Raw genomic sequence first — 26,195 nt, forward strand, 5'->3', positions numbered from 1 at the left:
TTCGATGAACCTTACTGCCAGGCTTTGCTCTAAAATATAGAGGCATCGACGTTTATGAAATTATCTAAAGACTTTGGAAAAAGGAACTTAAACTTTCGTATAATTCGATATTATATAGATCGAGAGACATTATTAAATTCCATGGGTAACGTTACGAAAGGAAAAAAGAAGAAGGATAAAGGAAGAGGAAACGAAGAAAGAGAACGAAGAGCAAAATATATATATATATATAAAAGTTCACGAGGGCAAAAGAGGGTGGTTCTATGAGGACAGTAACTTTATGGCGACTCGTCCAGAGGGCAGGACACTCTTTGCAAGATGGCCGTCGCGCCTCGGCATCCCGTGTGAGTCTCGACCCGTCTCGCCACCTGGATTTCAAGTATACCATCGTTGTCGGCGATCTCGGATGAGGAAAAGAGATACAGTGAGTACCATACGTGTCAATAGTCTTCCGTTCTACTCGAAAATCGTCTTTTCGTAAGTAACAACTTTTATATATCCGCATTTCGAAACTATCGTCATTATGTCATCGTTGTATCGTTGTTGTTCCTTTGCCGAAAAGAAGTACATTTTTTCGAGTTTACTACGTAGTCGGATGGCCGAAGAGACGCGAAGGGTCGACGTGTCCGTGCGCGTTCGTGCGTGAGAGGGAGCGGAGAGAGAGAGAGAGAGAGAGAGAGAGGCAGAGAAAGGCAAAGACAGAGACAGACACAAACAGAGTCAGACGGACGAGATAGAAATATAGCTAGAAAGAGAGAGTGCTACATCGTGGATCAATAAAACGATGGTGGGTGGTTGTTTTGACGTTTTCTATGCGTGTAAGTATGGTCCGCTGGGTAGACGCGAGCATTCAAATGAATTAAAAAACCCAATTCTCTTCTCTCGTTTCTACTTTTTTTTCTACTCCTTTAAATCGTTTATATTCTTCTCCGTCGTCAATTCTATATTTTTTACTCGTCGTTTTGTTATTCGTACTTCTCTCGCTTTTGTTCTCTTTTTTATCTCTTCCTCGTCTATTCTTTTTGTCTTCTACTTTCTCTCTCTCTCTCTCTCTTTGGTGTCACTTGCTAGCGAGCAGGTTACTCGATCTCGCGTAATCGAACACGCTAAAGGATGCGAGAGTGAATTGGGGATGATTCAAGTGCTGGAGAAGAGATTCGAGAGAGCTGCTCAATGCCAATGACGTGACAGCGAATTTCGGGGATGGTCTTGTGGTCCATTAAGCTCATTTCAAAAATGTCGATATTACGATCGGAATGATATTAATTGTCGAAAATTATTTTCCATTGGACGCTCTGAAAGAGCTTTCGTATCATTTTTTACGTGTCATTATTTCACAAGATTTGAGATATCTTTTCAGTAGTCCGAGTTCAGCCCCAACACACGCATTTTATCGATAGAATTTTATTTACACGATCGATTCTATCGCAATATGAAATTATTTCCGAAAGTTATGATTTCATGAGTTTCTTACTTTATTAAAAAATAATTACAGAATTGCATGAAAAAAAAAAAGAAAAATTTATGGAATTATGTTAAAAGTTTAGAATGGAACAATCTGTGGCATGGCACTCGAAATAATTAAAAGCAAAAATTGACGTAGACGTTAGTCGTACGGATAGTTTATTAACCCTTTGTACATCGCACAGCGCGATTGCGCTGTTTACATTTTATATTGGAAAGTGCCAAAGCATCGGCCCGTGTTGCGCAATTAACGTTGCGCTTGGGTCTATCGAAACAAGCGCTATCGCGCTATTTGTCACTTTTCGACGGAGGTTTTTTTCCTTTTACACTCTAACACTCGAACAGTTATGTTTTTACACAAATCCAATTTGTTATCAAAGCTGCAACTAATGTTAAAAAAATACACGACTTCTTCACGAAACCAAACGATAGATTTTAGTTCGTATAAAATCATTTTAAAAGGTTGTGATTATTTTTGCCATTAGAAAGTCGAGAAGAAAATCTGATGCCATTATTGCGTCATTTTCTTTAACCCATCCTAAGGTTGCTTTTTTTGGAACGGAAGCTTTTACACGAACGAAGAGAAAGGAAGTATCCGGCATCGAACGGGCGCGAAGTTTGTTTGATGGTTTAGGATTACTCGTTGGCACGAATTTGACCCGAATACGGTTAGAATTCGAGCCGTGAAACCGTGAAACGGTTTTCTGCAAACTCTGAAAAAGATAGCTTGCACGATGATCTACCATGATGGTCGAGAACTACTTCGTACGTTCTTTTTTCTTGCTTTTACCATTTATCTTTTATGGGCTCATTGAATGTCCTCTCGAATCCCGCTTAACGGATGGTTGTCGCTGTAATTTTGAAAAAAAATCAGAAAACCAAAATGTGAACGTCATTGAAAAAGTATATTCATCCGAACAAAGTTTAACGTTAATTATTCAAAAGCTCGGGTCATGTTTCCATTTATTTGTTCTTTTGTATAAGAAGAAGCTTATAATGCCCGCACGATTTATCACGAAATGAATGGTTGTCTGGAAGAAGTGCGTATATCACATTTCATGAAATTTACAGGAAAACTTAAACATTAATTGCTTTTTAATTGCTTTTTAAGAGTTAGTGCAACATACACCCTTTCTCTCACTTCGAAAAATGATAATGAATAAAAATTTTTCTAATGAAAATAAACATTTTTTTACATCGAATGTTGCGTTTGCACTTAATAAAAATTACTTTCCTATTATTGGATTATTTTCTTTTTCAAAGTAGAAGAGTATATGTTACATCAATTGCTTCTGTAATCTGCTACAGCGAGCAACGAATCGTTTTTACGTTTTCCTATCAAGTTTATGATATATAACATACGTTCTTCTTCTAGGCATCCATTCGAATATGCTTCCTTCGTATTTTAATCTTCTTACCTTTGTCTTCTCTTCGATTTATACCAAGTTTGGTCCAACGAAGTTATGAAGAATATAAGATATGTCAATCCTTTGTTTCCTACACGACATAAGATATGTCGATCCTGTTGTTTTCTTATCATTCGCAGCGTCTCAAAATTCTTTTGCAGTAATTGTTCCAAGGATAAACGATTTGTTATACAGATTCGATAATAATTCATGATTTATTTACATTAATTTATTTTTGAATAAAGACTTTTTTAATGCTTATTTTCCTCTTTGTTTTTTATAAAAGAATAAAAACGTCCGCGTTACGTGGCCTCTAGATAGCTAATATCAAAAGCAGCATATTTCTCTGTAATACTTCGATGATCTTTATGGCTCTTTTACCGCTTACTCAATTTATTACTACGAACTACTTTTGTTTCGTGTCGTTGTTAGACTTTCGAAGAACAGTCTACGTCATTTCTCGCGTGACAAGGTGAATTCCCATGATTGTTGTACATAGTAAGCTACGATAACGTAAGTCGATTATTTAAAGGCGAGACCGTTATTACAGCCTTGTTGTGGACCTGTGTGTAACCTATACGAATTTTTATTTATTCATTATTCGTTTCACGAGAAAAGCCTTGTAATGTAGACATACTTAAGTATTAACGCAAAGAAGAAAGAAAAGACAGAAAGTATAGTATCGAGTATTAGTTTATCAAACGGTATGCTTAACTCATATTTTATATTGGACGAAGAAATTGGATGCGACTTACGAAGCAGCCTGGATGAAACTATCGATCCATTAATTTTCTTTCCTCCCTTTTTTAGGTATGACCGCAGGAAATTCATTATGCTCTTAACGTAGAGCAAAATGTAATGAATAATTATTTTCAAAATTATTATTAAGGTATTCGTAACTCTTTTCGATTTTGACGTTTCGTACAAAAATTTATTGATATATAAAAAATGAAGTTACTTGCAAAGAGGATAAACAAATAATCTCGAGAATTACTTCCGGAGATATTTAAAAAATTCAAATTCAAAATGGAAATATTTAAAAAGTTCAAATATTTGTTAAAAATCACATATATGACGGAAAATTTTCAAACACTGTAGAAATTTTAACAAATAATAAGAGGCATTAACATAGAGTTTTGCAACATCTTTCTTACAAATAATTCAAGTCGATCGAAAATCTAAAATTTGTGGATTTAACGAAAGATTTCTGTCTTTGTTGAAGTTCCTTACAAAAATTTATTTGTAATGCATTTATACGTATAGGGATTCGTACGTATTTACATTTATTATAGTTGAACGCTTGAAATTATTATGTACATATGCGTGCGTAAACAAAAACATATTGGTTCTATATGTTTAATGTCAGGATTACACAGGCGTTTTACATGGCGCGTATTGAACATCGCGTTTTCTCCGTCGAAATAGGAGTTGTGTTTTAATGCAACTGACATAACAAGCGTGGGACACGCTCTGACACTCTTTGCGAAATGTCGCCTGTCGAGTGTCACGTGCGGAAAACAAAATACGCAATGCGATACAATGTTTGGCGTGTAAAACGCCCGTAAAACGCTCATCCGGTCAGACCAAGTTCTACTTCGACGTGCAACACGCGGCATATAAAACGCACGAAAAAATCCTAGCCTAAATAGCCGAGTGAATTGACTTGAAATTATTATATCAATTCATACGAGATCTATGAGCGAGTCTGGTTCGATTTAATGTTCGGGTTAAAAAGTAAAGTGAAGAAAAATGAAACGATTCGTCAAAAACCGCATATGCATTGAAAATGATAAAAACTGTAGGACTATTCAAAGTAATACCATTCACATTAACGCGAATTACGTCGTCGTACTATTGTTGAAAAGCCGAACCGAAATGCTGATTGGTTCTTTCCATTTTACTTCCTTCCACGTGTCTGCAAAATTAACGTTCCAGCTTTGGAATTTTTTTAATTAAAATTTATCTAATTTGTGAATTTATGTCAAGTTTATGCTCCTTTGTAAAAATTTTCCTATTTCTAAAACGGACCAAAGGAAATTTAGTTTTTAGAAAAGTATAAACTTCAAAATCGTACTGGGTTGTCTGTTCCGAAGATAATAAGTTATGGCGTTATCGCGATCATTTGTCACTCGCATATCTTCCTTCGTCGTTTCATTGACGTAAACTCTCGATCGATCTTCCTTCCATATTTTCCTCTTTCGAATAAGAAAATTTGCTGCGCAACGTGGAGGATGGGCGGACATCGTCTTTAAAATTTGTTGCTCTCGTGAGCAACATTAAAAAGAATCGGAACGGTTCGTTTAACCTTGAACAAAGCCGAACTAAAGTAGAGTAGCCTACCTAAAGGGAATGGAATAGAGGGATGGAAATAATTTTGACGTATCGAACACCGTTGTTATAAATCTTCGTTCGGAGCACTCCCGCGTAATACAGCACTCCTTTCTATCGTGGATATCAATTAATCATCTCGAACAATGATCGCTGCGATAAACGATTCGATTTCAGAGTTTACCTAATGGAACGATGGGAACGATTTCTTTTCGAACCGGTGCGTACGCTTCGATATTGTATATGGATCGTTATAACAAAGTCTATAAGAGGAAAAGAGAGATCTTTGTAAGTATTCATTGATCTCTTGAATGGGGAAAAAAAAGATCTATAAATATAAATTAGTCGCCATTTAGATCGATCTGCGAATTCGCAGTTTCACAAAATTTCTTTTTTCGAAATAATTTTTTCAATGTCACCAAGGACGGGAATCATTGATCGTACGCTCTTTTAAGCGAGGTCTTTAGAAAAACCTGGCCTTGACGCGAAAAAGCTCGACGTTGACAGTGAGCTTTCGATATTTCGTAACGATAACATAGAGTTAATATATCAACTGGGAAAGTATCCGTTCTCGTTCGATATAATCGAGCGTTATTGTGATATAAAAACGTTTGTTTGGAAAGGAACGATAGAGATTCTTTCTGACTTTTATCGTTCTTTTTCTCTCTTTTTTCTTATTTTACTCTTTTATCAGAAAAACCAACAAGATCTTGCGAAGTTTTAACCCGAGCGAACTAATTGTAAGTTAGTTGATACGGAAGTAGTCATCGAAGTAGAAAATCAATGGTTTTGCGTTGATCGATCTGTACGTCGAGAAGTTCGTGCCTTTTCATTCCTTTTTTATTTTTACATTTTGTAAAATAATCGAAGTGGTCAAAAATATTGTTGACAATCGCGCGATCGCGAATTGACTTCATGATCTATTAGAACTCATATATACCCCTTATAGCTTACACTAGAAAACTCGAGATTATTTCGTAAGATACTCGACTCTGTGTAAAATCTTTGAGAATAACGATCGAGTGAATTTCGCATATATACATGTGTAGGAAGGGTCTTGCTGATAAGAACAAAGGTTTCTCACAGACGAAACCAAACCTTCCATTAAAGTGTCACTTCGCTGATGCCTGTGTATAAGACAAGAGAAGATACGTTCGAGGTAAAATAAAATCGAAGGACGACGAGGAAAAAGAACGAAAACCAAATTTCAAGGAAACTTCGATAAATTCGAAAGCAACAGCTTTTTTATTTACCGAACTTGATGGAATCGTCTTACGAAGAAGCGACACAACGTGAAGATTTTCGAGAAACATAATATTACATAAAACCAATAGAAAAACGTTCTTACGAGAGATAAATGTATGGAATCAGGATAATACCGACTCTAAAGGAAAGGAGAACGATGAAATAATAAAGCGATAAAAGTAGTTTCTCTCTTTCTCTGTTTTTCATTATGACGCAGAATAGCAAGACAAAGGTACGTCCTGGCGGAGTTACCTTTGTAGATAGTGTAAACGTACAAGTATTATAGATCGATGCAATAGGTAAGGTAAAGAAGAACCATCGAAGAACAAGACGAAGTTGCATAGCGAGATACCAGGCAAATACGAAGACTCGGAAAATGAAGAAAGAAGAATGAAATTGGAAAGACGTACGGGTGTCGGAAGCGATGGTGGAGTTGGTAATGTTGGAGAAGCAAAAGGTGGGATGTACCTCTGGAAGTGTAGAGGAGAGGAGAGGAGAGAAGAGGAGAGGAGAGGAGAGGAGAGGAGAGGAGAGGAGAGGAGAGGAGAGGAGAGGAGAGAGTGGGGGAGACAAGTATGAGAGAAACTAGGACGAGAGGCGCGAGCCCAGGATGCACTGCTTCCAGCTCGGTCCACTGACACGAAACCGTCCACTCCTGTCAGGGGTGGAGGAAGGACAGGGAAAGAGGCTGGATGAGGAGCGAAAGGGGTGGCTCGGTTGGGTATTCAACCATCCCGAGCCCCGCTACCTTTTCCACGGGCACAACCTACTTTGCTACCTATTCCGTCCCGTACGCAACGGAATGTGGGTCGCAGAGGACGACGAATCGTCTTATTCCAATGATCCGCATCGTTGCTAGCTCAGACACACGGATTCATCCACCGGTCCTTCCTTCCTTTTTCTCTTACGGGTTCTTCTCGAAAATTCAAGACGGTTTTTCCTTTTTTTTTCTCTTTTTCAGAAAAAGAATATAGCTACGTTAATCTTTCCCGTTTCAGCGATGTCTTCTTTTTGTTTCTTGATTTCATTAAATTTGAAGAAATATGACAGTACAGATAGATTAATTACGTTTTTGAATCGCGAATAACGAAGAATCCTTTCCTTATAAATTTCTCTCCCTCCCACCCTCCCTCTCTCTTTCTCTTTTTCTCTCTGTAAACTGATTGAACCATCCAAAGTGTGTCTGATTACAGAGAGGAACGTACTTTACTTGAAGCAAATTACTCCCACTGCGCTTTAAATCAATCTCGGAGTTTCTCTATGAAGTGATATCGCATCTGCGCATCTGATTGCGACACCAATGTTATCTACTTAGAACAAATCGCTTCAACCGTGATTCGAAGAAGCTCTCTAATTATCTTCGTAAAATTATAAGAGTTCTCTGATTGCGAGCTCTTTCTTTAACTTTTCTTACTGGACGATAAGGCCTTCGATTATCAATTCAACGATGCAGTCTTATTCGAGTTCACGAGCTTATCTGAACTATAAATGTTTCTTCGTTTCGAAAAAGTTTCATTGTCCTCAAGCAAGAGGTTCTTGTCTCAACTTTTGATCCCGAATCTACGTACTTTTACGTTCTTCCCTATCTTTTTCTCTATCCGAATAATTTTTCTTCCCCTCTTCGTAACTCTCGTTAAATAGCGTTTACACCCTTGCTGAAAAAGCAAAAAATTATAATTTCGTTCTGCTTTTTGGAAAATGGCAATAGAATCGAATTTTTCTTCCCTTTTTTCATATCTTCTCTTCCTTACAAATATCCACTACGTTAAAATCGTCGAGCAGCAGGAACAAATGTTCCTTGATTATCAATGGAGTCATTTGGGCTTCACCGAAATCTCAATATCAGTTGCTTTACGTTTATACCAGCATATTATTTATATTATTAAAAATATTTATCTGAAATCACTCGATTTGAAATATTCTAAAATCATTGCTGAAAAAAGTAGTTTTGTAGATTCTTATTCACTTATCACCCGTTTTGTATTAACCGATATTGCGTGAATAAAAGAAAACTATCGAAAAAAGTCAATAGATCAATCATTCTGCGAAGAAAATAAGGGAAGGTTAGGAAATATATATATAAAGAGATATATAAAGAGAGAGAGATAGAGAAAATCACGGCTTAACATCAAAGAAAATTAAATCCAAGTTTAATATTTAAAGGCGGCTTTATTTTCCTTTCATCGATTCGGAGTTGCGTAAAAACGCATAAAAGGAGTTTCGAATTTAATTCGGATTCAAATTGATACAATCTCATCTGCGGTTTAATTGAGTTTAGGATAAGAGAGAAGAGAAAGTTTTTAAACTCCTTCGAAAATCTGGGAACGTCTCCACGTGGCCGGAAGCACTTCCGACCGAGCTTAAGCTTCTGAAATCGATGGCTCAAAAGTCGGTGGTCGCAGGTGCAGTTGAGTCGATCCTTCTCGACGAGAGCAACAATATCTCGAAAGTCGGTTAGTAGGTCAACGACAGATGCAGTTGGTATATTCATTCGATGCACTTCCAGGACACGGTTCTACTACTCACCTTTTCTATATAGATCAACTCCGATTCGCAACCGGGAAATCTCTCATATCCGATTCCATAATATCAAATCGACGTTCGACTTTGCTATCAATTACTATAATAATAATAATTTTACCTCTTCTAAATAAAACGGACATAGGGTAAACGACCTTGGTTGTAGAACGCTTAAAAACAGATCGAGAGAAATATCTAGTTGTTGTTCAGCAATTCAGTAGAAACCTATGTAATGATTTTATACAAGCAAATAATGTATAACAATTACTAAATAATATTATTATTTAAGTTTCCAATAAATAATTTAGTACATATAACTCACGTACCGTAAATATATCTTTCCATAGTTGTGTGATATATATAGTTGCAGGATAAGCCATCCATAAATAATTTCAATTATAGTAATTATGTATTTTGTTGTAATTTAATTTCATGATTACGTGTTTACAAAAAAGAATTCGTTACGCTTTGAAATACAAAAATACACAAATATTTATTCAAAGAATCTTTTCGACTACCGTGGCAACGATTCACGGCCAGTTCAATCTTTTTGAAGTTCAGAAACGCGAAAGAGAGCACTAATGGCCTACGACATCGTTGTCGCGAATTGCACCGTTGACCTATATATTAGTCATTACGGCTGTTATTTAGTTAATAAATAATTAAGAAGAACAAGACACGAAAAATTATGTAAAGTAATTATGTTTCATTCACGGTTTAAGCAACGCGTTCTTATATTATGAACGTTAGACCTTATATTGTTATAAATATTAAATTGCTTGTTACGGAAAAAATGTTAAAAAAGAGTAAAAAAAATATGTTACAAAGATTTAAATAAGGCTTTGCTTTGTGAAAAAAAGTATAAATTTTAATGAAAGATAAAAAAATGTTGAACAACTAAAATATATCGATTTTTTTATCCAGTGCCTGGATAAAGCAAGCGAAAACCGGCAGTGGAGAGATTACAAGTAATGTGTGAATTTTTACAGCAGTGATTTTTAACTGACGTTCCTGGGAACACTAGTGTTCCGCGAACTTGTTAAAAGTATTCCGCGAAATTACGAAAGCGGCGAAACTATAAAGCTACTACGTTAGAACAAACTTTAGCGTAAATGCGCAGTGCCGTTTACAACGTAGATAAGATGTAACTTGTAGTAAACTAGAAAAAGCTAAGTAAGCATTATAGTCATTCATTGCATTTGTTTCGATAAAGTCCATTTTTCGTATCTATTTGTTTTATACGTTGTATATAAACATTATGATTCATAATATCTTTAATTCAGGTGGTATATTTTTCTATCGATAAATAATTTTTTAATAATTATTATGTTCATTCCTCAGTAAAAACTTATTATTTTAAAAATAAATTTTCAACAGATCGGATAAATTTATTAAACGAAAATATGCTTCTGAGTAACATATTAATGATTCGGTAATTATAAGTGGAAGTAGTAGTATTGACGTTGCTACGAATATATGTCTCGGATAAAAGACAAAATTATACGTCGTAAAATAAAAATAATTAATAGACAATATTCGGATGAATATTTAAGTATAAGAATATTTCAATTTAAGTCGGATGAATATTTATTCCGGCAATGCGAAAATTCAACAAATTCTGAAATTTTTTATACAAGTCCATCTTTCCTGATATATTCATATTTTTTTGGTGCTATAATTCACTTTTAAGGGATAAGATCATCTCTTGAGGAAAATTCTAAATATTTGAAGTTTGTTTTAGCAGTTTTCTTTAATAAACAAGTTTTAGAACGCAATAGTTGAATAATTTACATCTATTTTAAATTGATTAATATTAAATTTAATTAGAACAATGTAGCAGTATTCGTTAATAAAATAAATATAGAAGCATTGGCATTCTCGTTTCGTGAATGTTTACATATCAAAGAGTTATTTAAATAGCAAACTATAGAAACAATGAAAATAATGATTTGTAATTAGTATAATAATCATATTCTTTATAGAAATGTTAAACACGGAAATGCTCGTCGCACTCGTCGCATAAGAGTCAACGCTTTACGAAAGTAACAGAAATTTACATAATTTTGTAAATCGTTGTAATGCTTTTCTATATATCCTTTTCTAAACCAAGTACATTAAAGATTTTTGAATCGGAGCCAAGAAAGCTGATTATGATTTAATGAATGGAATTTATATATTTAATTGTGCGAATGCAGATTGATATTTTTCTCTAAAAGAATTACATTATCCCAACAAAATTTTTCCATATTCGAAAACCGAATATACCTAAAGATTGAATCATGTTTGTCGTCTTCTTTGGAGTGATTGAAAATATTACTTCTTTGTTTTCTAGAATCAATCGATTTAACTGATTCGGATAGTGTCCTGACCATGTGCAGGGCTTCATCGAATAGAACAGTGGCAAGCTTTTGCTGTTTTTATAAATATACTTGGTTTTGTATATATACTCGATGGAACCAAGTTTTGAAATGTTTTGACGTAAGTTTTTGATTTTGAAGTTTCGATATAAGTATTTCTTGAGCGAAATAGAGTTTCTTGCAGTCTTGGACCAAATATTTTTGCTTCTTCGAGATCATATATACTGGTAAAAGAAAACGAGCGCTTGCTAAAATGATAGACATTATAGTATAACTGTGTGTCCTAGAGTAAGTATCGATCGAATCCACTGTTTCTACAATTCCTGATTTTCTCAATCTTCATCCAAAATATATTTCAAGGTTGAATCCACTCTCGTCTGCATTATAAATTTCTTCAACTTTAATAATTAGAATGTTAGATCTTAGATATGAAAGAAAAGATTCTGTAACATTTTCCAAATGTTGAAACGTCGCGTTTTAAATGTTGTTATCTTGCGGGATACGATTCTATGCACGTTTTTGAATTTCCAAATGCACAATTTATCTGCTTCGAATTAATTTTGACTTCAAAGACTACGATCTCAAATTCGTATCATAAACAATAAATCTTCTATCACGATCAATAGATTTCTATTATTTTAACAATGAATGGATTATATCAAAATATATTTGTAGAAGTTGGCTTTTATGCGCGTTGTATCAAACATTTCTATAAGGAAACCATGATTTGGAAACCAACAATAACTCTTTGATATATAAATATACCACTTCGTGGTTCGTCACTTACATGACCCTTCGATATGTAACATTAATAAAATTCATGTCAATTAACTCAAAATAAATGAAAATAAGTAAATTCGAACGTTGCATCTTGAAATTAATTTATTAAAGATAAATCCTTTCTGCAAGGACACTGAGAGTTATATTACAATTCTCAGCATCATCTTTGTACAAACTCGGTTTCTCAATATTAACCGATATACAATTTTTAAAACTTATTAATATAGACGAAGAAATGATTATAATAAATAACTATATACATTAGATTTGATATTGTTGAAATCTACAAAAATTGACTAGCTTAAGTATCGCATTAAAATTGATCAAAGAAATCCCATTGTTATGAAAAAATTATTTTAGTTATAGTTATTACATCCTATGGCGTTATTTCAGATAGTTAGTTTGTAATTAGGCCATGAAATCTTTACCTTGATCTTTAAGAACATAAATTCGATGTAGAGCGATGGAAGAGGAGATATAGGTCAATAAGATGAAATAGAAGATGATCTGGTACGTAAAGAGGTTGAGAATCAAAGGAAGTAGAGAACAGAATATTAAGGATAAAAATTTCAAGTCGCTTACCTTTTCTACTAGCGATGTAATGACTTGAGAATAGGTTTCTATCTTAATGACAAACGAACCATGCTCGATAAAAATTATAAAGGACTACAAAATGTCTTTAATTTATTGCAAATTTACTGATTTTAGAGCACAGACTTAAGGTCGATCAAAAGTCTCTGTTACGTCTCCGTCCTGATTGTTTGGTCACAGTGATGATTTAACATTATTTCAACTAATTTAAAAGTTCACGCACTTTCGTTCGTCTCAGTTCAGTCACCGATCCGTCGTATTTTTTCTGCCTCCGACATCATCCGAAATCGTTGACAACGATATTTTCTAAAATGACTGATGGAATTTTGATAATCTGCAATCTTTTGTCAATGGACAAAGAAGATTTTCTAGTGCTCCGTCTATAGCCGCCTTTAACACTCTCGAAATCCACGGAGTAGGACTTCAGACATATCAGTTTCGTACCGTTATCAATTTCACGTACGCAAATATTATCTTTCATTTAAAAATGATATTTTAGCTATTATTTTAATAAACTTTTGTTATGATTAGTTAACTTTCACGTTTCTTGTAAATTGTATCTTTGACATCGAAATTCCCCTCTCTAAATCTTCGAAACCAATTTCTATATGCTGAACCATTTACAATATAGGGGATCCGCAAGCTGCCTGTGACCCTTGTCCCTACTTGCTTGCTCCGATAAGACGAGAAAAGACGATTCCCATTATTTGACACTTTCGTGTCTCGTGAGCTGCATTTTTTTTTTTTTAGTATGGAATGATGGAGCGATGGTTAGTGAACTTGAGACTATTCGTCATCTCTGATCTTATAATGGTTTACGTCAACAACGTAATTCTTGACAGATTTTGATAAACAAGATCTTCGCTTTTCCAAGTTTTTAAAAAATCTTTTTTTTTGTACGTGAATTATTCTGAAAAAAACAGCATTTTCTGACACAGGTTTTTATTAAAAATTTGCAAATTCTGACTACTCGTAATAGTAATAATAAAAATAGTAGTAGTGATAATATAAATTTCTACTTTCACGTGGAGATTATAAAAGATAATAGCGCTTGGAATTTTATCTCATAGATGATATGAAATTTATAACATATAAAATATAATATATAAGTATATTGATTCATTATTATTTTTGACAAAATAATGAACAAGATCTTGTTTTCTTTTTTATCGTAAAATTATATATTATATATCAATTTAATTTTTTATAATAACTATATAAATAAAGAAACTTTGTATTATAATTTATATTTATATATTAATTATATTTATTTTATTATTCTCTATAGTCTATTGATTTATCTTAAGACAAATGTTTGTCGGTGCTGCGTCTTATCCAGTACTATTACTGCGTAACGGAGTACTGCGAGACGCATGACAGCATCAAAATAGCATGTAAATATGAGAGACTGGAAAGTGTGGGTTCGGACTACTAACGCTAATATTCTAATTTATACCATTCCGATTGTTACATTATGCATGAGAGGGATATAATCTACGCAAGCTTATACATCGATAAGATAGGAGCATAGTGGGAGTAATGTATCCCTGTTGCGCTTGTAGTTTATATTTTCCATACCTGTCGCCGAAGTCATGCACGCTTCGAACGAAAGATGATGAACAGGATTAAGTAATGGGGAAACGGATTGATTGATGATGTGGGTTATGCGGCCCACGACGGAGAAGTTCTCCACTTATTATGATCCATGGCATTAACTTCATACGTAGCACAAATTTTTCTTCTTGATTTGCAAAACACATTTCTGCTATCCGATTTTTCACTATCTTATCGATAATAAAAATGCAAATATGACGAAAATGTTCTTTATTTTCTGATACATTTAAAATTTCATACAAAGTACTGTGGCTTACTGATCACGACAAAGTCTTATTAAAATTAAAAATGACACCTGAAACGTCACATTTATAAAAGGAAAAATAATATTTGCGTACTCGAAGTTGATAAACGATGTTCCGCTAATGAACGGAGAAAACGGAACGCTTAAAATATGTCACAACCAAGTTCAAAAGACATTAAAGGTAGGAATAGGCGGAACGATAAAAAACTCTTTATCTCTGTTCCGTACCATAGATAAAAGACTGCAATTTATCAGAATTCTGTCAGTCATTTCGAAAAAAAATCGTTGACGAGGATTTCGGACATAGAGAAAATATGACGGATCGTTAAGTGAACTAGGCCTGAACGGAAAAATGTAAAGGTGTACATTTAAATTAATGTTAAAATCATTGTGACCGAACAATCGGAACGGAGATGGAACGGAGACCGAACTGAAATGAGCAAATTGATTTTTCTTAACTCGCCGTTTTTTGTCTACGAAAAAAGGAGATTTTTCATCGCTCCGCACGTCCCCATCTTTAACGTTCTCAAAGTCTACAAAGTAGGATCTGTACCGTCTATCCGATAGCGTATTCAACTGATATGAATGAATATAAATGATCGAAACTGAATTATGACCGAAATGACGGAACGGTGATGAACCGGTGACTTAACTCGCAATGAGATTGAACTGAAATGTGAGAATCGACCTTTATTAATTCATTTTCGATTTCACTGAATGCGGAACACAGACTTATTAACTAATCACTAGTTTTATAGAAGACAAAGTACAAACTTAATAACCGATCAATGATTTCTCAACTAATTGTCAGGTTTATTGAATAAAGAGCACTGACTGATTGACTTTTTCAGACGCATCTAATTTATCGTATAAGGAACTTGCCGAGGATAAAAGACTTTCTATCAGATAAAAATATTAACATTTCTGCTCGGCAAATAATTTTGATTGATTTAAAATTTAATCAGGAGTCTATTACAATACGAAATGAGGTTTAGCTGACGCAAGATTCCAAGTATTTAGCAGGATGTATTTTATAAATAAAAGATAGTGGAGATCTTCCGAACTGTTTATGTCTCCGATAGTGTTAGGTGAACGCACGAGTGGCCCGAGATTCGAAGAAGTGTAGAGTAACAACAGCGATAGGATAACGATCGTTTGGTAAATAGGTACTAAAAAGGCGTTGGTATAACTTCCCGTCCTATGTCAATTCTTAGGTTACACATTCCAAACCTTCAAAGAGAAAAACATGAAGAATAAACGAAAGTGAAATAAGCGTAGACAGAACGTAATATAATTTTTTATAGAAGATTATTATTTGTTTCACGAGCTTAGCGATTTTGATGTTTCCCGAATTTATCTTATAATCAAAAATGTTCCATGACTTCGAAAAGATTAAGAACCATCATTTTGGATTTAAAACGTTCGGACTAAACGAAAACTCGTATTATATGTCGTAGATCCCAGTCGTGTCTTTTCAATTCAAATGACAAAAGATACGCTTTAAATGTGCCTGTTGTCCGTTGTATATTTGTAAAATTGCGAGAATGTATTGCATTAAGTACCATAAATTATCCATTGTCGAATCGTTGCAAACTCTCGAAAACATGGTCATATCTGTATTGAATTATCGCTGCCTATAACAATCACGAAAAAGCTCCTATTGAGTTAAAGTTAATTTAAATACAAATTGTTGAAACTTTGATATCATGTCGAAAATATGATTGTAGGATACGCGAAAAATGTTAAGCTCTCGAATAGTCTGGATCGGCATTCGAACCCAGATCTCTTACTTTCCGACCATCTGCTTTGGACTGCTGAGCTATGCAAATCCTTATGACCAAGCATTATTACGACCAACTTTCCCACGAATGTCTATTTATTAGAAATGGAGATACTCGCCCCCGCATGATCGTAAAAATCTCTTCTAAAATATGCAAGTGAGATTCGCGTAATATAATAGGATAACATAAACGAATAACTTTTATACAGAGCATAAAAAATTGTGTCAATTGGTCCAATCGAAAATATGAATTTCTATTAAACGAAAAATTCCATTAATAACAAAAATATTTTTTAACAGTTGCATTTATTTGCATATTATATACCGTCCGATACCATTTAACTTTGACCTATAAGCTAAAATTTTTTCTCATCTCATTTTCGACCCAATCGAATTAAAAGATACAGCCTGTTTCGTTTGCGTGGGATACTCCGTATAATCAAATACACAAAAAAGATTTGATAATGATCAATACCTTATAAAACAGTCATATTTAATAAACCACAGAAATATTATATATGATATATAAAGGAGATTGTCGTGATATCAATTAATCGTGTCTTTCCGCCCACGCCGTCTCTCAAATTAGCTCCTCCAGCTAACCATCTGTGCGTCCAGCAGATGGTTAGGTGCTATACGTGGTATTAGATGGTACGATGGTGTACATATGGATACCGTGCGGTATACGCTTTCTCGTTCCAACGGAAAGCGAATTATTTAGATCACCGGAATTTACAGTAATTTGAAATGTTTTGAAATTTTTATGTATGGTACGGACCATTAAATCGACTAGTCGGCATCCGATACTCATAAAATACTACAAGAAGATCGTTGATTTTCGTTCAGTCGCATCTCCGATAGAACGAGAAAGCGTACCGAAATGAGATCAGTTTCCCTAGAGAGACAAAGTTTGCTGTTTTCTCGGATCTGAATCATCGTGTGCTTTGGCAGGGCAGGTGAACGGTTGCAATCTTCAATACCGATTTTCCGAACGCTTGCAGTTTTCCGATCGAATTCAAGGGAAAGCGTTGGCAATATGCTTCGTCTTCCAAAAAAGTCTTTCTCGGCAAAGCGAAAAATAAGAACGATGACATAATATATTCTTTTGTTTCGAACGACGTAGACGAACATTACTTTTTTATATAATTTGAAACGGAATAAATGTTTTATTAATAAAAAGGAACGAATTTATTAATTCGTCGTTTTATTGATACAATCAAAAAGCGGGCGAAAGAAAGACCATCAGAATTTTCGTTGATATTGCAGCACTAAAGAAGCGGACAAGAAAATCGATCAAGCTGGCGCCATTCAAGCTTCGTTTTTCAAAGATGTCCAAGTCGCGAAGCGGCGGCAGCAAGGGTAGCCGCAGTAACAGCACGGAATCGGAAGATCCTTGCCAACAGCATTCGATTAATTCACCACACTTGCCGACATCGGATACACTCGGAACGAACGGCAACAGTTTGGTCGTCAGAAACGAATCGACGGTGCCCAGTTCACCTCCGCCTTCTTATCAGCACGTTCTCGAAGAGGTCTTATATTTTCTTTACAAAATTTATTATATCTATCTTTTCCGTTTCATCCTTAGCATCGGAACGATAAAATTACTCTAATTTTATTTGCGTCTGCGTGTGTAGTATTTCTTTCTGTTCTCGAGGTTCTTCATAATGTATTAAAACGATATGATATAATTTTTTATACAAAATTATGACATTATTTCTATCTTTGCTTTATTCATTCGATCATTCGTATACACGGAACTAATTAATCATGCTTTACTCACACCAACACGCATGTGTTCGATGTTCCACATGCGGTGTACCACCGCATATATTTCATCGTCGCGTTACAAATGTTAGCTATGTGACATTACTTGCGTTTCGAAGTAAAGGAAATAAGCGACATTTCTTTCGAGCCAACTTTTCTATTGGCAATTAAATACTTTTCCATCCATAGTTAAGATAATAATATATTTGGATGTTAAATTTTGAAAAATTTATTTCCGCTTAATTTCGATAAGTTTAATTAAAAATGGAAGACATAAAATTCCTATTCAAAAATTCAGTGATATTGGCCGCTTTTATTTATTTTGTTTATTTTTACACACAAATATCATTGTCTTTGTTGGATTTTCACGATTAATTTAACTGAAACGTCGATATCAATTATTATCGATTTTTTTTTTTTTTCGATACTTTGAAACCATTGATCAAGCGATGATACAAAATACATAATATAATATCACATAATTATTTAACAAAAACCAATACCACCACGATATTTAATAACGCAGGAATTAATAGGAAATTCAATCTGACGAAAAGAAATGTTATTATCGACTTTAACAAACGCTTATTTTATAAAAATCTCAATTAATTTTCGCGTACCTTTGTACGTAGTGTTAAAATAACGAAGAAAATTTTCGAACAAGTGCAAAACTATGGTTGTAAACATTTTAATGACGAAAAATGCTCGTTTTGAAATCGCAGACGAGAATGGAGCAATCGGCTGATAACGAGGGAGAAGAGGAAATGGACGAGGTAGAAGAGTATACAGAAAAACAACGACAAGCTTTGAAGAGGAACAAAACTGCTGTTAGCGGTGAAGGAGGAGGTGGTGGTGGTGGTAGTGGTTGCGGTCCAGGAGGTGGAGGTAGACAGCCTGTCAAAGGGACAGAAATTCTTCACAAATCGAGCAAAGAGTTTTATAGAGCGGTTGCCAAACAATGGGGAATTACTTGTAAAATGAGCGATCATTGCAGATGTCTTGATTGTCAGGTATGAAATTTTACAGTGTAAAACATTTTTTGCTTTTAAATAGCGCAACTAACAAGAAAAACTTTTCTTTTCGTTGCATTTCGAACAGATTATTCGTCTTGATTGGAACAAATTTATTTTAATCCTTTTTTATAAAACATAAAACGATCGATAATACAAATTCCGACGTTACATCTTTTGCGTTCGAATACGAATCTTTTGTTCGTCATTTTTTCTCCTCGATAATATAAATAATACATTTTTATCGACTTATTGGATACTTCTCATCTTTCTAAATATAAGGAGAAACACGTCGATGATCAAGGTGTACCGATTACAGACTTTCGCTCCGTACCATGTCTTCCAACCGATATTTCTAATTAGTTATTAAAATCCAAAAAGGATGGATTTAGAAGATTTTTCATTTCGAATATCGCAAAAGGATGAAAAACGACAACGAAGTAACGAACTAGTTCTTTGTACAACTTTATAGATTTTTAAAGAAATTTAAGAAAATTCGTGTGCACATCGTACTTGGAAAATCGCAGTCAAATAAGTGAGACGTGGTACATACGAAAATATATTGTCTGAAATATTAATTGAATCGATAATGGGATCAAATGAAAAATATTAATCCGTTCTCGAAACATTCGCGTTACTGATTATAGTATACCCGTTTTGAACCAGTATTATATTTTACTTATAAGTTTGTTAGAAGAGATTAATTAGAAACTTCCAATTGGTCTTTTAATCGTTCATCGATCGCGTCGCATCGTGTCTCTCGCAAGTGGATCTCACAAGACAATATGTAAGTGGACAAACTCAAACTGTTCTCATCGATTTAACTGGTCTTGCGTCTGGGAGGAAAATTTGTTGGAGAGTTCGCTTTGAACAGTAGTTTCAAAGACTCCTTCTTCCTTTCGTCTTTGTTTGACCAGCGATACGACGAGAAAAGGTCAATCGTTCTCACATCGAACGAGCAAGATTAAGAGTAGCGAGAGTAAAATGTTAAAGTCGTCGATAAGTTCATAGGATTTCCTTTCGAAAATTCCGTAATATCATTTATTTTTTGATCGAAACCCTCACACTTTTTTCAACTTCTTTCAAAATGTTTTGATCATTTAAATTTTTTCATACGAATAAATAGACCGAATATAATCAAATAAGAAAGAAAAGCTAACAAAGTGACAGGACCATGATTAATGGTTAATCTAACGAGCGCAACTTATCTTTCAGAGCCATTACTTCGACTGCGAATATGAAAAGGATGAGCAAGAGAAAACCGACGGTGGACTTGGCGCCGGCACGCCGATGTTCATTTCCGGAGTGATGCACGGCACGAGCTGTGTTCTCCTATAAGAAGAACAAATTTTCACAAACCGACAGAATCATTTTTGCTTTATCGAAGCCGAATTCATCCGTGTTTGCGCACAAAAAAAAAAAGAAAGAAAGAAAGTTTAAGCAGTTTCTCGAAATGGGTTGAATCACGGAAAGAGTACGAAGATGCTTACGAAGATTGATTGTTAAGAGGGACAAAGACGTTGAGACGGATAAGAAACAGAGAAAGAGTAAGAAGTGCACTCGATGACGCAATAAAAATCCGACTACGGGGAGTAATTTCCGTTTAGGAGGTATCCGGAGGTAGAGTCAAATTAATAAAGAAATATCGAATCTTTAGATTTATCTTCTGTACACTCGCGAAATCTGTAATTTTCGATTTCTTCCTCTCTTTCTCTCTCTAGTTATCTCTATCTCTCTCTCTCTCTCTCTTTCTCCCTCTTTCTTTCTCTTTATCTGTCTATCTATCTATCTTCCTTCTCGATCAAGAAAAAAGATTCCCCATGATAACAATTACGTATGTACTTATGTACATCCGCGATTTTTCACCGACAACTTTTATGCGAGTTGATGATCCGTAGACGAAGAATAACACTTGTCAATTTTTTGCTCGTGGTCTGATTCATAGATTATCCTCAAGGATAAACACGAAGAACGCGGCAACGTGCAATTTGTATATTTCATGAGAACGTAACTAAGATCCAATAACCCGAGTTAATTTTAATAAAATCTAATCACGGGTTACGTAGAATTCATTCGTTCGTGAATTTCCATTTTGATTGTGAGCTTGTGTCCCTCTTAAGGACTTCGTGCAACCTACATCAAGTCTACCAATTCCTTTTTCTTTGAGATATTAATCACACCGACTGGTTTTTTATAGTACTCGATACGACAAAACAGTTTTACGAGAATCCATAAATAAACGGGCCTACGTTCTTTCGACGACATAGAAGTATATCTTTTTTCACTAAAGTTAAGATTCATGAACGGACGCTCTAGTTTTCTGTGGGATATTAGAACAGCAAGAGAAAAAAATACAAAAAAGTAGATAGAGATATTTACCGATTAGAAAATAAAAACAAAAAAAAAGAAATCCAGCGATTTCCGACAGCGTAACATCCGATGGAACATCGCGACTCGAAACACATGAAAGTAATTTAGTAATATAGTAATGAAAGATCTGGATCATCGAGCATCTGTTCGGTGGGATGCATGTTTCGCGATTCGTTACATGAGCTACGTTCGGTCGTGACGAACACGTTCTTAAATTAAAGTGTGCGCACGAAGAATTTGATCGAGGACGATCGCATTTAAACTTCCAGCATTCGTTTTCGTTCGTGTTGAAGTTTCTTGGATGAAGTTTTTGAAAAAAATATATTTCTTTCGCCCGGTTATGCATACATTTTATTATTTGTTATGTCATGTACATTTCAATTGCCAATTTTGAACTCGTCATTGAATCTGATCGTTCGTGGTCTTTGCTACGAGAAATTCAATCCGCCTTTAGCTAGATATGTCGTAAGATCGTAACGTTTAATACAAAAAAAACATGAAACGTTTACTTTAGCTCTTCTAAGGTGAAAAGAATTTAACTAACGATACGATGTAATTAGCGAACTGTAGTCGCGAAGAAAGAGGATCGTCGAGAGAAGCACATAGTTCGATTATCTGATTCCTATCGAATCGATTGAGGATCGATGAATTCAAATGAAACATAATACAGTACCTGCCTATTCCAGAGAGGGCCGTACACATTGAATGCATTTACCAAGACGAAGCTTTAAAAGACGAGCTCGCGGCATTAATCAATTCTATCTAATGCATTCGTTATATTGTGTCATCGAAACGTATAGATATATCGTATAAATCTGTCGGACGACTTCAAGACACAAATTTATTTGTAATTTTTAGATCTACAATTAACGTTGCGTGTGCATAAATGTGAATAATATTTTCGCACCAATTCTTGAAATATTTCCTGCTAAAAAATAAAAAACGAATATTCCATAAAACGGACATCAAATAAATAAAACGAATAAACGGATAACGTAAAAATAAATAAAAGACTGTGCGATCCCGCCTCTGTGAATCGTAAAGCTTCGTTTTGAGCTCAATGAATTGAGAGTGTGCGTCTAATGCTGGCCTATTAACTTATATTCGTCTTTTCACAAAAAAATCGTTCGTTTGTACCTCGCGCCGAAGGAAATAAGGAATACACACACACACACATATATATATAGATATATATATATGACATACGTTACCCTCTATTGCCAAAGATAAATTTTTTGTATAATCGATAACTTTCCTACTTATAATTATTGGAAAGAACACGACCACCTTGTACGACTTTATCTTGCACTCCGTTTCGTTCGAAATATCTTTTTAGCTTATGTATGCGTGTGTTGATGTGTGCATGACAAAATCATGGAACACAGAATAGGCACGACCGATGTAGTTCACTTTAATGACTTGTAGCAGTTTAAATATTTCTATCAAATTTTTATTTATCTCAATTCGATTCCGATTTTTAGAGACTTTTTATATACGTTTTAATTTTTAAAATGACTACCGTTTTAAAACTAAAAGTTAAATCGAACCTATATATTACACGTCGTAGCGCGTAATTGGATTTTTTGTATAAATTTCAAATCAGTCTGTTCAAACATTTAGAACGTATATAAAACTGACATATGTATGCGGACAAATATATATAAACTTTGATGAAAAATTAAAAGATAGATGAAGATCTTTCGTTAAGTCTACAAAATTTCAGCAAAATTTATGGTTATACCCGATACCGTATTAAATATTTCTGCAAAATTTGAATCGTGTTTGTCGTACGTGTCGTTTTTTATGAATGCTTTAATTTTTCAAGATACTGTCACTTTAAAACCGTAAGTCTGATCGATGAGAAATTGCTTATTAATCTTCGTTGTAAGTAATTTTATTTTTGGTTTGAATTCCAAGTCAATATATCCAACCGTTTATGATTGAGTGGATAAACAGACGCGCATACACGCACACACATCTATATATATATATAATAAAGTTTTGATATAAAACGTAGAGAATCAAAGAGGTTTTTGGTTATCTCGAGTAGTTCACGGATAATCGTCCGTTATACTTTTCACTGTGCGTAATGAACTACGGTCGTGCCTAAAAAAAAAATTGTAATAGAGATCGACGGACGGAAACTTTGGTGATTTAAGAGAAGAGAAACCTTTTATTGTATAAATAAAAATCGAGGAAGTAAAGTAGGTTTCGACCTTTCTTCGAATATTCTCGATACGAGTTACGCTATTATAAACATTTTTCTTCGTCTTATTTTTCAAAAGTAACACTCGCGTATCTATTAGACGGCAAGTATATTACAAATATCGATCGAGTGGACGATTCGGAGAACTATACTTATATGTATGAAAAGTATTTTGTGCTCACGTATGTACGTCTAACGATATATATTCTGTGTAATCTACAGTGTGTAGAGAACAAAAAAAAATAAGAATTATAAAGAAAATCATCGTTATAGAGTATGACTATAAAACTTGATGTACTCGTACAAAAACACAGCACCAATAAACATGGCCTAAGCAGCATGATCCACTCCTTTCGTACAATCGAATATTCTTTCATGATCTTAATTCGTCTTTCGATTCGATATGTGACAAGCACGTAAAGAAATCTAATAACGATTAGTTCGAAAAGAAAACCGTATATGCGACGCGTGGAAAGAAATGGAAAACTTCGATTTGATTCCTGCGAATAGGCAACCCGTAAGAACACAACGGCAAACTCAATTATTATTCACTTGGCGCACGTGTGACTATATTTTCGAAGCGTTAGACGAAGTAAGCGTGAAAGAAGTGTGCGGAAAACGTAACTGCAAATCGTTTATTAATCAAAAATCCTTCTATTGATTGATTTCATTATTTACGTCGAAGAAAATAGAAACTTTAATAATATAACACTTTACAAATTATGTTTACTCGTTTCGGATACATATATTCGTTTCTTTCTTTTCAGCGATTATTCTTCCAGTAGCTCCAGAGATGATCGGCGCGTCTTTCATCGTTAATTCTTATTGTCCTTGAGACACTTGCTTTTTTTCGTTTTTTTTTTTTTTTGCTTTATTCATCGACAAATAGCGTTCAATCAGCAAGTTGACACATCGCTTAAGCCTGGAACAGATCCGGCTTGCCGATGACATCACACTCGAGGTCTCTTTAGGGATCGATCAGCGTGTCTCCGCTCGTAGGTCGCGCGTGCGTCGAACACTTGTCGCACTTGCCTTTACTTCCTTACTCCTGCCACTTAATCCGCACTTTTCCATCTTCCTAAACCAACCGTTTCATCTTTTTTATTCTCTATTTATTCTTCTTATCGTCGTCTTCTTCTTCTTCTTCTTCTTCTTCTTCCTCTTCTATATCCTCTTCGAGCTTTCTCGATGACGTCGACAGACAGAATTTTGATCCTTCTTTCCTTCGCTTTTCATATTTCTGTCCTTCGCGAGCACTTACGCTGAAAATACGAGCGACTAAGAAATGACATATCATGTGTCCGATAAATCAACAAATATTTTGCAAACGTTCCGCGAATCTTTCGAAAAAGAATGCGAGAGGAGAAAAAGAGAATTATTCTTCCTCCATTTTTCTCTCTTTTTTCCTTCGTGACAAATATAAAGTATGCAAATATTAGCATACGGTTCTAACGCTTCTCCATTTTATTTTCGCGATGCCCGAGAGAAATCCGGAAATATAAATTCAATTTCATTCTTCGCGGAGCGTACACAGTTACTCGATCGTGGGCCGAAGGAGTAGCCAATGTTAAGTATAGTATTGTTATATACGTCACGCACTTTCCCGTCGTCTAGCCTTCTCCTTCGACTTGGAGCTTTTTGAAATCACTCGTTGCGTTTCTAGTCTCTCCGACTAACCGGTGTCACGACCTGCCTCTTACCTGCATTTTACCGCTGCCCCGTCCTTCCCTTCCTTCTCCCATCGACGTGACTTTTTGTTATCCCTTCCAGTGATTTCCTTTCTCTTTTATTCTTACCGAAATGTCTCTCGGCCGTGTACCCTCGTCATCCTTCGTGCTTCTTCAACCTCTCCTTTCACGCTACGATTCTACGAATACGCGTTAATCGTTACATCATGTCCATATTAATATATACATTCCTATCGTTCGTCATCGATGCAGAATGCGTTTTATTTTTTATCATAATTCGCTTGTTTACGTTCGTAAAATTGCGATTACGATTATTGGCAAGGACGAAGAGATGTATTTCGTTTAAACGATATAAAAACGATCCCGCGCTTGTTATCCTTTCGTTTCGTAGCTTTTCAAACTTGAAGTTTTTCGAACCAAGTTGACGAGGAGCGTATTACGACGCGCGTTACGAAAAGTACCTCGTTTCGTTTATCTTATGAAAACTAGCACGTTTCGATCTATCGAAAAAAAGCACCTTTCGATTTTGTTCTCGAAAAGTCACGTGTTTGACATTACAACAAGCACGATTCACAGATCGCTTTCAACGTACTGCTTTCTTCCAATCACAAAATCCAAAGTGCTGACGTTCGTAGGACAAACTTAAGAGAAAGGAAACGTGCCACTTTTCGTAACGCGCGTCGATTAAGGATCCCAATGTAACTTGAAATCGATAATCAAACGAATCGATTCTCTATCAACCGAAGAAGCGGCACGTTATCGCTTATTAAACACTCGTCGTTCGTACTCGGTGCTCCCTACCACCAATGTACGATATCTCTCTCT

At 34.9% G+C, this 26,195-nt stretch overlaps 1 protein-coding gene and 1 long non-coding RNA gene across 5 annotated transcripts; one reads left to right on the forward strand and one right to left on the reverse strand.

The window, feature by feature from the left end:
* The first annotated feature begins 274 nt into the window (after positions 1 to 274).
* On the forward strand, positions 275 to 24,025 carry LOC127062660 (uncharacterized). 4 transcript variants are annotated; one of them, XM_050991276.1, is made up of 4 exons: positions 275 to 424; positions 17,596 to 17,861; positions 18,819 to 19,106; positions 20,322 to 24,025. In XM_050991276.1, the coding sequence occupies exons 2-4, from the start codon at positions 17,658 to 17,660 to the stop codon at positions 20,442 to 20,444; spliced, it is 615 nt and encodes a 204-aa protein (XP_050847233.1). In that variant the 5' UTR covers positions 275 to 424; positions 17,596 to 17,657; the 3' UTR covers positions 20,445 to 24,025. The 4 variants fall into 4 exon arrangements, with proteins under 4 accessions (XP_050847233.1, XP_050847234.1, XP_050847232.1 ...); XM_050991277.1 differs by having other exon boundaries at positions 323 to 477; XM_050991275.1 differs by lacking the exon at positions 275 to 424 and adding an exon at positions 688 to 818.
* On the reverse strand, positions 20,796 to 25,523 carry LOC127062662 (uncharacterized). The gene is made up of 2 exons (XR_007781178.1): positions 25,383 to 25,523; positions 20,796 to 24,944 (listed from the first exon to the last, which is right to left on the reverse strand). It is a non-coding gene; the product is annotated as an uncharacterized LOC127062662 (long non-coding RNA).
* Positions 25,524 to 26,195: the final 672 nt, after the last annotated feature.

The sequence above is a fragment of the Vespula vulgaris genome, chromosome 3 (assembly GCF_905475345.1).
Source record: "Vespula vulgaris chromosome 3, iyVesVulg1.1, whole genome shotgun sequence".
Classification (NCBI taxonomy): Eukaryota; Metazoa; Arthropoda; class Insecta; order Hymenoptera; family Vespidae; genus Vespula; species Vespula vulgaris.